At 25.0% G+C, this 15006-nt stretch overlaps 1 protein-coding gene across 1 annotated transcript in view; it reads right to left on the reverse strand.

Annotated features, from left to right (window-relative positions):
- Positions 1 to 2968: 2968 nt before the first annotated feature.
- Positions 2969 to 15006, reverse strand: part of LOC145829125 (mRNA-capping enzyme-like) — a 36038-nt gene continuing 24000 nt past the window's right edge. Inside the window, exons 15-17 of the mRNA XM_082936856.1 lie at positions 4862 to 4935; positions 3196 to 3303; positions 2969 to 3073 (exon numbers count right to left, since the gene is read on the reverse strand). Of these exons, the coding sequence (XP_082792982.1) occupies positions 2969 to 3073; positions 3196 to 3303; positions 4862 to 4935 (287 nt within the window). The remainder of the gene's footprint in view (positions 3074 to 3195; positions 3304 to 4861; positions 4936 to 15006) is intronic.

Below are 15006 nucleotides of genomic sequence, written 5' to 3' on the forward strand. Positions count from 1 at the left end.
AATTCTAAAAAAAGCTTAAGAGTGTGGAATTTTTTAATTCTATTTACTTTTATTAATTATTAACTTTTAAGAATCTTTATACTAAAGTGACTTATAGAAAATATCTTACGCAAACAAATTTTAAATCCTTAGAAAATTACTATTGTTTATTAAAAGTTGAGTTTTTCTTTTGTCTTTCTAGAAATTCTTAATTTACTTTTGAACCGTTTTTTTTTCAATTAGACTCATAGAAGCTTATGTAAATAATGAAAACATTTATACCTACTGATTCAAATTGTCTAAAAGTGAAATAGTTTCTCTATTTTTAAGTGCCACCCGTTGTAAATTATGTTTGTCTTAAACTTTCTTCACTTCCATGTCCATTTTTTTCAGCATCTTTGTTAAATGTTTCATTTTAATTACATATGTTTATCATTAAATTTCATTTAACCTTGTTTCAGTTTAGCTATCTGAAAAATCTGCAACTTCATTGGTTTATAAAAACATTAGTAATTTTCTTTTATATTTTTTCCCAACAACAATATTTTCTTTATATCCTCAAACTTTTCGAATAAATTGTTGTCAGTACCGTTTTTCCATTCACAATAGAACAATTTTTTTCTATAATGATCTAAATATTTATGAACTACGTTGTGTACCGAAGCCATGTCAATTTTAATGGTCAGTTTTAATTCCCTCGTTTATTAGAGAAGTTTTAACTTTATTACTAGTAAGTCATTCTTCCCCTCAGTTTTTAATTAATTTACTAACGAAAAACTTTTTACCAACTTTGCTCGGTTTTTTATCTACAGCTGTTAGTTCTGAAGTTAGAAAATTTTATATCTTCAACATCATATTAGTTCAGTTTCATGTTTTATCTTAAAGCGTTTGCATGTTTGTTAAAGTAAGAACCAAACTTTTTTTTTCATTAACTAGCCATGAATTTTGCATTACTTCTTTCAATGTTGGTAATTTCATTTGAGAAAAATGTTTCTTGTTTTCGAAGCTTAAAATTCTCGGTCTCTTAAGAGATTTTAACTTTGTTATGGATAAGTCAACTGTCTCCCAGTTTAAACTTATTATAATCAGTAGAAAGTTCCTACAAACTTATTTTGCTAATTCAACAGACAAACATTTATTTTTTCAAATTCTTGATTTATTCGTTTTACCTTGACTATTGTCTGATAATGCAGCATTATTCCTTTTTTATCTCTTTAACCTGCTCTTTATTTTTAGAATCAAATTTTTCTTTTTCTGAGTTTGTAGCCTCTGCTAGAGATCGGAGTTTAAGTTGTTGAGGTTATTTTGTTTTTCCGTTATTCAATTAATAACATATTAGAGAGTTTTTGGTCATAACTCTGAATGTAATTAGTATAACTCGGTTCTGCTTCTATGAAAGACTAAAATCATTAGGGGTACCTGTATTAAATTTTGAGATAATTTACTTTTCTTGTTTACTCGCTGTTGATTAATCTGGTAAATTGGTTTATCAATTGTTTTCAATGGTAAACAAAAGATATCTCGTTGTGGAAGCCAACTATTCTGAGTACCAACCCCTGGTATTTAGTTGTAGGAACTGTAATTAGTTTTTCAATTATACCAAGCAATAGCTTTATTTCAAAGTTCTTCCGTGCTACTTCTTGAGAAATATTTTTTTTATTCAAAGTGAACTTCATCTTTTGTTTTATTACTTTATATCATCAGAAGTTTAGTTGTTTTTTATTTTTTAGCTTAAATTGATTATACTGTAAGGTTTTCTAAAAATTCTTTCAATTTCTATCGGTTTTTGGGATGTACATTTTTTTCTTTGTGTTCCTCAAACTCTTTTTTTTTTTTTTCTACAATACAGTTTTTTGTTGCCATCATTCCACTTCCTATACGATTTCCTCGTTTTTTTTCGTTCTTGAAAACATTTAAACGGTTAAGTACAAATTTTACATCATGACATAATATCGAAATTATGTAATTTTAAAACATTTGTCCTTTAAACGCCTACATTTAGTAAACAAATTAGCTGTCAACACTTCTAAAAGTTACCATTTTTAAACTTTTACATTTTCTATTAAAAAAAATCTTTTTAATTCAATTTTCTTGAGAAGGTCGACTACTTGTTATATTTCCTTTAAAACTATTTTTACTTCAAAGAAATTATCAACTAGATATGTTAATTCATTTTTAAAAGATAGGTTGATAAAAATTACTATTCTTGATGCTTTTTTCCTACCACAATATTTCCTCTAGTTTTTCATGTATTTTTTGTCTTTAAGCTTTTTACTTGTACGTTGGAACAACTTTTTTTACAATGATTGGGCTTGAATATGTATGTATAACTGTAGAAATTAATCAACCTACGCTAAATATCCAGATTTTCATGGTAAACAAAAGATTTTATAAAAAAGCATCAATTACGTTGTTTTCCGAAATCATGTCATTATAAGTCAAAAGTACTAAAAAGATGTTAATATTATTATTTAAGAATATCAACTAATTTGTCAATTCAGTTTAACAATTTTTTCTAGTGTATCACAGCTGGTAGTTAGTACCTTGGCTATTTAACAACTCACTACTTTCTTCTTTGTTTCAACAAAAATGAATCCTTCAATACGTTATACCCTTACTAATCTATTGTATATATTAGCTATGGAAGTATATTCCCACATAATAATTGTCGACATTATAACTGTTTAATTTTGCAATTTTGTTATGTTTATTATCATCTAGTTTTTCATTTTCTTTACTCTTGCAGAAGTTCTCTTCTATACTCTTTTCTCTTTAATCTTTCTCAAGCCATTTAGAGTTCAGAAAAGTTGTTGATGTTACTTCTTAAGGTTATCAACTGTCCAACAAATTCACAATTGAGTTGGTTTAGTGAGTTTAGCTGAAATGTAAAATACTTGGTCATTAGACCTTTGTAACTTTACAGTCAATCCTCACACTCTTATTATTTTAATTATGATAACCTGCATCCTTCAGACCAGCTATGAAATATTTACGCTTCTTTTCTTGAAGTTATCTTTAATCGCGCCTGATCATTTCCTTCGAAGATCTTAAAGTTCTCTTTTTTGTTGAGAGCCAAAAGAAGATCACTCAAGGACTATTCGTTTTTCATTCAGCTAGTTTGATTTATCACTTATCTTTTGAAGCTTGCTATTTTTTTCTTAGCTTCAACAAACATGCATTATTAATTTCAGCAATATTTTTGTTTCTTTTCCTGACCTTAACTTCTTTCGCAGAATTTTGTTCATTTTTTTCGATTGCATTTTTATTGATCTGTGATCTAGAAGGATCGTTGATTTCTGTCAAGGCGTCGTCATCTTTTCTCTCCTGTTCAGTTTGCAAAGCTACCAACTTTAACTTGAGCAATTAACTTTTTTTTACAATTTTAGGTTGCTATGTGCTTCATTTGCATTTTGTTAGTTTTATAAGTAAAATAATGTTTTACTTTTATAACAGTCTTTTTCTTTTTATATTGTTGTATTTTCTTTAAATTTACTTTAAATTATTTCTAAATTGAAGGAACAAAAACAATTTTTATATTTATAGAAAAGAAAGCACTTTTGAAGAACCGTTTTTTGTGATCATAGTTTGAACCTCACTTAAATTCAAATTTCTTGAGGTTATCAATTACTTAGCTTTTTGCTCGAGATAGTATTGTCTCAAATTACTTTTATCTAAACTTAAATTTTATCGATAAGTTGTTGATTAAACTGTAATAAACATAAAAGACCAAATGTTAATACAAATGTAAAGACCATAATAGTTTGCTTTTATTTCATTTGTTTACCAACAATGATATTTTCTTTGAGCTTCTGAGGTTAATCTACCAACTTTTTGTTTACAGACTTTACAGATTCACGTTGGAACAATTTTTAGTAAACTTTTACTAGTTATTTTTCTGCTTATAAGTTATTAAAATAAATTGACTCGTTAGGTTGGAAACTTACATTAAATCAGCGGTTCTTAGCATTTTAAACTAAAGCTAGATATTATCGGGATCTGTTATGAAAATAAAAACTAAAACTAAACTGCCGGCGTTAAATTCTTACTGTTTTTTATATAGTTTTAATGTAGAGTAAATATTGATTTTATATCAATTTAATTTGAAAGTTTCTGAAACTACAATAAAACTACAAGTCTAAATAAATTACTTAACAGTAGTGTATCACAGTCGAGGGTAATAACGAATGTAGGAAGAAAAGGATCATTTTATAAAATTTAAAAATATTAAATTAGCTATTTCACTAATGTAAGCTTGTTGTTGTATGTTATAGTATGTAATGGCATTTGATCGTTAAACAGCTTAGAAAATAACTAACTTACAATAAATATTTATACAATAATAAAACCATAAGGTTTAGAATATAAAAGATGATAGATTATGAACTTACGACATTGTCTAGGGTTTCTACTAAATACTATAAATAAGACTAGTATGGGCGCAACGGTTAAGTTAATATTCTTCACTAGATATTCTAAGATTTCTTATGAAGAAATAAATTTATGATACCCATAAGTTACAATAATTTAAAGTTTACATTAGACTTTGCAGTGCAAATAATTGCAGAGGTAGAAAATAGAACCATGGGATAATTTACAAAGGATTTGATACTCTTGGATACTGTTGAGTAGTAATTACAACTAATGATTTCATTTTTAAAATAGGCCTGCCTTTACCAAATTCCAGCCGTTTTGTGAATGAGTGAGTCTTATTAGATTATTTTGCTTACTTTTATTTTTGCACCACTATTCAAAAATTTGAATTAAAATGTATTAATTAAACAAAATAAATACATAATTCTACGTTAAAGTTTATTGAACACTAAGAATCAACATGTTTAATATAAAATTAAAAGTATTCTAGAGCGGCTTTTTTCTTAAGCACGTTCACCACGGATGCGACGGGCAAGTTGAATGTCTTTAGGCATGATGGTGAGTTTACTCTCTGAGTAATTTGACCTGTTAATTTACCAATGTTTTTATGGTGTTAATAGTTAATAAACTAGCCTGTGTACATTAGGCTAGTGTATGTTGAAAAGAAAGTTTTAAATTAATAGTACAAGCCAAGTTTTTTAAATAACTACATTAGTTCAAGTTAATATATTTTTAATTACAAAAAAAAAATTGAAACACAATTGTTGACATTTAAACAAGATTGCCACTCTATAACATGAAAAACTTTTCTGAGTGATCAAAAACTCCTCTACTGGCTCTGAGTTTTATTTACGAACTCTTTTTTGTTTTGTTTCTAGAGAAAACTACGTGTACCTCATTTTCCTTTTTCTTTTTAATAAGTCAAAGGAACGTTGTGTTTGTACAAGTATACTTCTGCATTAGGTTTTTACTAAAATTGTAAAAAAAAAAAACAGATTTTGAAGATTCACCTTAAAAAGAGATTTAAATCAATTGATATTAAAAACCAAAGTTTGTGGATATTTCTATATAAACATGTTAATAAAATAAACATCATAACTTATAAAACAGTTTGATCTTTTTTTCCAATGAAAAATGTTAATCGTATCACATAAACTACTCATAGAAATAGCTATTTGTTAACTTCAATGTTAATTTCAATTAAACAGTTTAATATAAACTTAAATGGTGATAAATATTAGTTTTAGAATTTAGACATAATCTACAATGTTATTTTTTAAAATAATGAAGATTTTGCCACAATGTTTAAAATTAAAAAAAAGCAGTTCAAAATGAATAAAAATCATGTTCTTGAACAAAATTGGTTGTATAAATTGACAAAATTTTAAAACTGGATTAACTAAATATCATTCCAAATTTAGAAGAACTATGTCATGATATTTTTGAAAAATCGTAAATATTTCTTGAGATTTTATACAAAATTCAAAACTGTCTTGAGTCACCCAGAGTCAAAATATTTTAAGTTATCCTAATCATCCTGAGATTTTTAGAGTTTCGATATATCCTGAGTTATTCTGAGTACTCTAAGTGTGTTGCAATTCAGTTCTATAGTAAAAAGTAGACTGGAATTTAGGAAACACCAACTAAACTAGCTTGAGCTTTAGAACAAAATCCTAATTGTTTAGAGTTACCCTGAGAATATAGTAACCCTGAACCTATGACACTCTCAATATTTCATTAACATATTTGTAAAGTTACTTTAAATAAACCAGGTAATAAGCAACTGGTAGCCTGTCTATTATTGTATATAACACTGAAAATAAACAACTTACCCTCTCTTTTTACACTTAGCAATATAATAAGGACTGCAGTATAACAAAATTATAATTTTTAAGGCTTTGCTAAATTTTTCAAGGTTTCATTAAGTATAAACTTTTTTAGCAAATTTGCAGTTTAAAATTAAATTTTAGATATAAAAACTGTGTTTAATAGTATATAAAGATAATGATGACAAAATTTTATAACTATATGGTAGATTTGTTGTCTATAATCAAAGTTTCACTACTAAACATGTAAAAACATTTCAAAGTTCAAGGCTTTAGAGTGATTTTTGTTTAAATTGCCAAGTATTTTTTAACTTCTAAAATTCCAGGTTTTTGAACCTAAACTTTCTAATTCCAACTTTTTTGACATTGAAACTATTAAAAACATAAAAAATATCCTGAGTTTAGAATCAAATAACAAGTAAGCCTGAGTTTTAACAAAATATTAATAATTTATGAAATGTAATTTTTAATCTAATACTCACAATTAAGTTGCATTTCTTCTTTCAAAATATAAATTTTAAGCCAAAGTTTTTAACTGAAAAAAATCTAACTATTTAATGATTTTTTACTATCCTTACCTCTGACAAGATACTTTGTTATGTAAGTTTCAGAAAACTTCAAAAATTTTTTATTTAAAAATAAACTATATAAATATAAAATATACTAATTAATAACTTTATTAAAGAAAATTTATTAGAAATTAATTAACACTTAATTATTAACAATTTTTTTTCTTTAGAACATTGAATTTGAACATAAATTAAATTTATCAGTTAAATATATAATAAAACTATAACATTAAAGGAAAGAGCTAAAAATATGCTAGCATCTGTTTTCATCTTATATTTTTAAGTTGATTTTTTTTATTTGTAAAATAATTGACCTTTATATGAAAAGAATCAAACAAAAAACGTTTTTGTAATCTATTTTTATTCCAGCTAACTGGCACCCAAAAAAAAAAACACAATACCATGAAAACTTTTCTAAAAGTTAGAAAAATAGTAAAATATATAAATCCTTTTAATCCATCTCAATAGTAATTTATGACACGACTAGAAAAATAATCAATAATATTTACGTGGAGGTTCAAACAATATTAACTAAACAAAAGATATTTCAAATAATATCATAGCCCTTGTAATCTAGACCTCTGTAATAACAATGCAAAGTTCCTTGCAGTGTCATTGTTTTAGATAGTATTTAGAGCTTGATACGGTTGAATGCACGAGCCAGACAACAAAGGACCATATTCCTACACTAACCAAATGTTTCAAACTACAAATAACTACAAACTCAAACAAATACAAAGTGTATATAAAACATTAAATTAAAATTACCAAATTTTGAAGTAAAGTAAGAAAGTATGTAAGAAAATAGAAAGTATGTAAAGAAAGTAAGAAGAATGTAAATTAACTCTTACTTTGTTTGTGAAAACTATTTTTTTACTGCTAATTAGTTTTTTATATTTATTTGTGTTATATTAGAAGGAAAAACATAATATCAAGTGAAAAACATTTATTTTTATATAATATCAAAATTTGGACACCTAAGGGAAAATAAAATTTTGCATAAGTGTCCAACACATATATCTAGCTCATTAAATATATAAAGTACTAAACCTAACCTTCAAATAGTTAGAAATTAATTAAAAATTCCATAAAGTCAGAATAAGTTAAAAAAATTCTTATAAGTTTACAAAATACTTAATTTCTAATTTTAATAAAAGTTAAAAAAAGTTCTTAAAAATCTGCAAAGTTTTTCTATAAGTATATTAAACAACTACCCTACTTGATCAAGGACTTTTGGATGCATTTTAGTATTGATGATCTATAGCAAGAAAACTTCCATAGTGATACTGTGGTAAATACACCAATGTTTATGCAGAATTTTAAAATCAAAAAATGTTTTTTGTTTAAGTAAATAAATAAGTTATTTACAAATAAGCATTAAGTTAGTATTTTATATGACAAGTTTATGTGTATACTTTACCTCTTTATAATTTTTTTTTAAAGTTGTTTAAATATTAAAATAAATTAAAAGACATGTATATGCAATGGTTAAGTTTTTTTGTATAATGACTGAATTTTGAAAAATAAGTAAGAGTAAGTTTATTTGTTCCAAGTATGATACTGAATGATGAGAGGAAGTATAAGATTAAAAGCTTTATATAGTTTTAAGTGTTTAATTATATATTTTAGAACAAGTTTACATTAAGAAATTTATACGGAAAAGTCAACAATAATTTTAATAAAAAGTCAGGAAAAGCCAGAAATTTTTTATTCAGCTTGATCTGTAGTAACCCTGATCTAGTGTAAGTTTCAAAATTACTTATAAAACACCTAAGACTTTTTTTTTTATTGCTCATCTCAGTCAAGAATATCATATGAAAGTTTCAAAACATTATGACTTCAAAATTAATCATAATTACCCTCTTTCAGCTCATTTAATAGGCTTTGTTCCCCGACTTTCTTAAGTCTCCCTCTTTGGTAAACCCCGAATTATAAAACACTACAGCACTATTCCTTTGCAATTTATAAAAGTCCTTTTGTTAGAACGTTAAAAAATTCACAAGTAGCCAAACAAAAAGCTTCTAAAAACTTGAAAATTTTAACATCTGGAATAAATGACTGGGTGATAGATTTAGTAGTTGTGAAGGCTATGGTTTAATTTATAGTAACCATAAGGACATTGACATGTTTTTCGTCAAACCGATATTACTGAAAACATCCCTAATAAGTTATTGACGTCATCTGCACAAAATTAGGTTGTTTAGTTTGACGTAAAAAAATGCCAAATGCTGTGAACCTGACAGGTCCCAACAACAAACCAGTTCAGGGTTCAAAATATGTCCCAGATTATTAGCCAAGTTATATTCAGCAGTTCAAAATGCATCAGAAGCCTCAACAAAACACTTATTTTGCATGAGCATGACCCGCTAATAAAAAATTGATATCTTAAAATGTATAAACCATACTGTGATCAACATGATTCTTATTAAACCATTAGATTTTGATATGACTTAGCTAATGACAAATGTTTTTTAATAATATTAAATATATTAAATTAATATAGTCTTAGACCAATTAATTTTTAAGTGATATATGGAGCTTAGTCAGGCATGGCAGTTGAATGTTGTTTCTGTTTAACTAAACAAGTCATCTTTGTATTGTCAACCAATTATATTCTATTGTTAAAGATTTTTTTCTCGGTAAAAATTCTGATAGAGTTGATATGTTTAAAAAAAAAAATTAAAAAAAATATTGAGGTTCTAAAAGCTAGTTATTTTTTTTATCTTACTGTTAATCTACTCGATATTTTATAAAATTACTTTTATGTTTACTTCGAGTTCATATATGTGTTTTATTATATGCTATTTTTTACAAAATCAATCAACCAGAACGAAAATATCTCAGCCAAAACCAACATAATTGTGAGCTAGAGTTATTGTACAAACTCTAAAGACTAAAGTTTACAACTTGTCTTAGTAAGTATTGCATGTTAGCTTTTTAAAGCATGTTTATTGTTCAAATACAAAAAGTATTATTTAAACACCATTTAATTGTTTTTGAGTTCTTTAAAAACTGTATGTTTTTTCACACTAGTAATGTTTTTAAAACTAGTTTTAATTTATATTTTACTTAATCTTAATTTATATTTAATTATATTAGGCTGATAAGTATAACTTATATATCCGAAGTACTAGTATTTTTTTAATTCTTTTTATAAAAAATACATTGATGAAACTGTCTTATCTGATTTACACAAAGTAGTCTCAATTTGAACCTAGTATTTATAAGATAGTAATTAAATTAAGGTAGGTTTTAATTATGATGATTAGTACTAATAAATCAAGTGTACCTACATGCTGACCCTGTAATGTTAAATTTTAAATTATGATTTATATATATATAAATATGTCCTGGACTGGTGGCAATGCTAAAATTCAGGGTTGCCACTTAATCTGGAATCATGGAATAACCTGGAATTTAACAATTTAGACAAAAAAAAACTAGAATTTGAGAAATTAAAAATAAAAAAAACTGGAAAAACCATGAGTTTCTAACAAATATCTTCAAAAAAGTCTGTATAAACATGGATTTTAAAAATTTTCATATGTTCAGTAGTAAATTGTCCATTTGACTAAATAAGTCTGTAATATATTAGAAAAATTTATTCATCATCAACATTTTTTAAAATTAAAAAACATATTAAAATCAGATTTACAGTATATTTTTAATTTTTTATACTACTTTACACAATTTCTCACCTTAAACTTAACTTTAAACTAAAAATAGACCCGAAAATGTTTACTTTCAAAAACCTCGATGAAATCCTAAAAAACCTGGAAAATTTTTTGAAACAACGAGTGGCAAATTTGTATAATTAGCAGTTTAAAAGGCCACAGAAGACTCTACATAGTAGTTATTTAGTAAATGGTTGTTACAATTTAAGAAACCATCAGCAGTATAGGGGGCGTCCAAAAAGTTACAGAAGATTATACAAATATGTGCTTGACCCGCCAGTAAAAAATAAATATTTTAAAGTGTACAAACCATACTGTGATTAATATGAATTTTATTATTATTGAATCTGGATATGACTTAGCTTAGGACAAATATTTTTTTCAGTTGTTATAGTCTTGGACTAATTAATTTTAAAGTTATATATAGGAATTAGTAAGGTATGACACTTCAGTAATGTTTCTATATGACTGAACAAATTATCTTTGTTTTTTAAAGTAAGTATGTTGTTCTTAAAGCATTTATACTACTTTGTTAGAGTGTTTTTCTTAGTTAAAAACGCTGGTAATATGTTATATGTCTTTTTATAAAAAAGTAATAACTAATATTTGAGACTCTGAAAATTAGTTAGAATTTTTTTATCTTACTTTTATATTAATCTACTAAATATTAAATTAGTTTTATGAATACTTTGAGTTCGTAAAATCTTTATATTTTATGCTAGGTGTCGCAAGATCAGTCAAACAGAACGCAAATATCTCAGGCAAGGCCAACATCATTATAAGATAGAGTTGTTTTACAAGACCTAGAGACTGATATTTAGAACTTATTTTAAGTAAAAGTGCATGCAAATTGTTTAGTTTATTTTATCTGTTCAAATATAAGAAGTATTATTAAAATACTATTTAGTTGTTTTAGAGGTTTTTAAAAGATTTATAATTGTCATAATAGTAATAGTTTTAAAAGTGATGTTCACTTAAACTTAAATTTTTCTTAAGTTTTATTTTTTTACGTTTTGCTTATCAAAATTAGCTTATACTTCTAATTATAGTATTTAAAATGGTATTTTGTAGTTCTTTATATAGAAATACATTAGTGAAACTGTCTTGACTGATTTATTTAAAGTAGTCTCAAAAAGAACCTAGTATTTATAAGATAGTAATTAAATAAAGGTTTGATCTAATTATGATGAGTAGTACCAATAAATCAAGAGTAGCTACATGCAGACCTTATAATCTTAAATTTCAGTAATTTTAGACTGACATACTAATAATGAATTTATTAAATATACCTTTCGTAATAAGGGATATTATTTACCAAATTTAAATAATATTTTGCTGAAAAAATAAACTTTAAAAACAATAAACTTAGATCACTATTATCAACTTTGAACCAGTTTTTGTAAGAAAACCTTGTAATTAATATTATATGATAAAAATATAAAATTAATATTTTAAGGAAACCAGTATATGAGCTTTAAAGCATTTGTAAAAAAATAATCGGCTATATTGAAGAAGTTTTGATGTCACGTAGAAAGTTTTATTTTTTATTTTAGTCTTTATTATTTAAGTTTATATAATATTAATGATTCACCCTTACATAAATTAAAAATGCTCATTAAAACGTTTCTACTTCTAGTTCAATAAATTTAGTCATATCTATTGTCACATTTTACTTCTTTTATGAACTCGACTTTAAAACTTAGATAGTTTATACTATATGAATATATTGATTATATAAATAACAACATTTTTCTTTCAATAATAAATTTTATATATTTCAACCACAGTTTATTATGTCGACATTTAGTATAAAGCTCTTAATCTATAGCATACTTAATTATTAATAAAACACATTATGATTTTATTTTAGAAAAAGTTTTTTTTATTTATAAGTGATATTTGCTGCAGTAGTACGATTCAGAATACTGATTTAAGTTACTTTTTAAATTTATTACATGTTGCAGTTAGTCAAAATAACTTACTACGGAAGTATAGGTAAGTAAGTTACGAATAACAGTTTATTTAAGTCAATGTACTACTTTCATATAAGTTCTTTTATTTTTGATAAAAGAGGCTTGACATATTTTGATACAAAAAGCTAGAAAATAGTAAAACTTGTATTACAAATTAAGATTATTTATAATATATGAATATATTAAAAAACACTTTTCTTTCAATATTAAATAGTTTATAAATTTCAAAAACAGTTTGTTATGTCTACATTTAAAAAAAAAGCTTTTAGCATACTTAGTTACCAACAAAAAAATTTATGATCCAATTTTAGGAAAAGATATATGTTACCTATTTTTTTAGTAATTTTAAGGTTCAATTAGTACAGATAACTTACTATATATGTATAGGTAAGTAAATTACGGATAATTGTATATTTAAAGTCACTGTATGACTTCCATATTAGTAATGTTTAATAGTTTGATAATAGATGCTTGACATTATTGAATCGAAAAAGCCAAAAATAGTACTACTTCAGGGGGAATAAAAATTATATTATCAGTAACGTTGAAGTAAATTGTATAAATATTTAACTAATTTCTAATATACACTACATAAAAAGTTCCTCTAGTTTGTTTTCTAAAAATTTCAAAACAAGTTATTTTACAAAAATTTACTTTTAGGTGAAAAGTATGACTTAGTTAAATAATTTAAAATCAAAAAGTTAGAATTTATCAAAAAAAGGTTTTAATTTAATCTATTAGTATACTGATTTCGAAAGTATTTTAAGATAACAACTCAATTGTGTAACCCAACTAAAGTTATTCTTTTTCATTTATTTCCGTGAAGTTTTATTTCACTATACAAAATCTAAATTAATTGATTAACTTAAACTTTTATTGGTTGTTTTGTTATAAACTGTCTTAAAATAATTTATAAGTAATATTACTTTGAAAGTTTAGTATTAAATAACAATGTTAAAGTTCTTAATTTTTTTAAAATAAACCTTTTAAACTTATCAATGCTCTATATCTTAGCCAACTAATTAAAAATATTTTTAAAACTTACAAATTTAAAAATAATACATCATGTTATAACTTTTCTATTTCTTACAGATAAGAATTTTATTATTAAAAATAGGTAAAATAAATCATGTCAGAAAAAAAGAGTCTATGTGGAAGTGATGTGAAGAAACGTAAATATCGAAAAACCAAAGAAAATTTAAGAAGTTCTGAAGGTTGTAAGCTTGGAGAATTTCTAAACTGTTGCAAAAAAAACTCTGAATTGGTTTTTCAGAATAAAATATTTGAATCTAACAAAACTGGTAAGTTAAAGTTAAGTAACTTTGATAAAAAGTTAGCTATTAAGTTGTGTGTTACTTGCTTATGTTAGTAATTCTAACTAAAAAGCTCAAATTTTCTCCATGTTTTTTACTTATCAATTAAAACAATTAAAAACTGTTTATATTATACACAAGTTGACTTTTAAAATACTTTTATAGAAAAATGTATTTTGATTTTTTTGTCACTATGTTTACAATTTCTTACTTTATCGTCATTTCTGTATTTAATTAATTTTATATGTAAAACACACATAGATAATTTTGCTAAATGCAAGCCTCTAAATGCCTTCAAACAGTCATTAGCCTTTTTTTACTATAGATAATCTTAAATTTTTTTTAATATTAATACTATAAATAAATACTAAGGAAACAAGAATAATACTACTAATATAACTCAAAAATAAAAATAATGTTAGAATCAATAACTAATAACTAATATAACTTAGAACCAATATATAATATAACTATTCTTTATTTTTTATAATTCAGATGAAATGAATCGAGAACATTGGAAACTTGTTTCTGCAATTAAGTCAAACAAACATTCCTTAAAAGAAAACTTGTCATGTGAACTTTATGAAAAGATTGAAAAAAAGCTACAAGTTGAAAATGTAGTATTGTTTTACAAGCTGACAAAAACTTTTAACATGTCATACTCCCACACTGCAGCTTTTAGATACATAGAACGTTGTTTTGTTATGGTTGTTGAAACTAAAAGCTTTAATGAGTTGGATTTTAGTTCAATCTCAAAGATACTTGGGAGTTCTTATTTAGAAATAGATTCTGAAGTTGAAGTTTATAACGTAGTAATTAAATGGTTGAACTGCAACGTAGAAGAACGTAGCAAGTTTGCAAGACAATTGTTGTTGAAAGTTCGGCTTAATTTGCTATCAGAAGCAGCTATAAGGCACCTAAAAGATAATTTTTCCTCTATTTTTATGAATGATAATTGTGTTAAGAGGTTTCATGAAATGTTGAATACTAGGTTGTGTCAAGAGAAGACTGTTTCTCTTACAAATAGAAGACATTGTAATCAATCCATGTTTAGTATTCTTATTTGTGGAGGTAAAAAAATATCTAGTAATAAGGCTGTTAGAGATTTGAAAGAACTTGATGTAATTAATTTAACAAAAGTCAAAAAATATGTTCCTTTAACAACAGAAAGATACAAATTTGAAGCAGTTTATGTCAAGGGAGAAATTTACTTGTTAGGTGGCTTTAACATTTATTACACATTCGTAAACACAGTTGAAAAATATTCACTTGTTACTAAAACATGGAGTTATGTATGTGAT

Source organism: Thalia democratica, chromosome 2 (genome assembly GCF_965202585.1).
Source record: "Thalia democratica chromosome 2, ktThaDemo2.hap1.1, whole genome shotgun sequence".
Lineage (NCBI taxonomy): Eukaryota > Metazoa > Chordata > Thaliacea > Salpida > Salpidae > Thalia > Thalia democratica.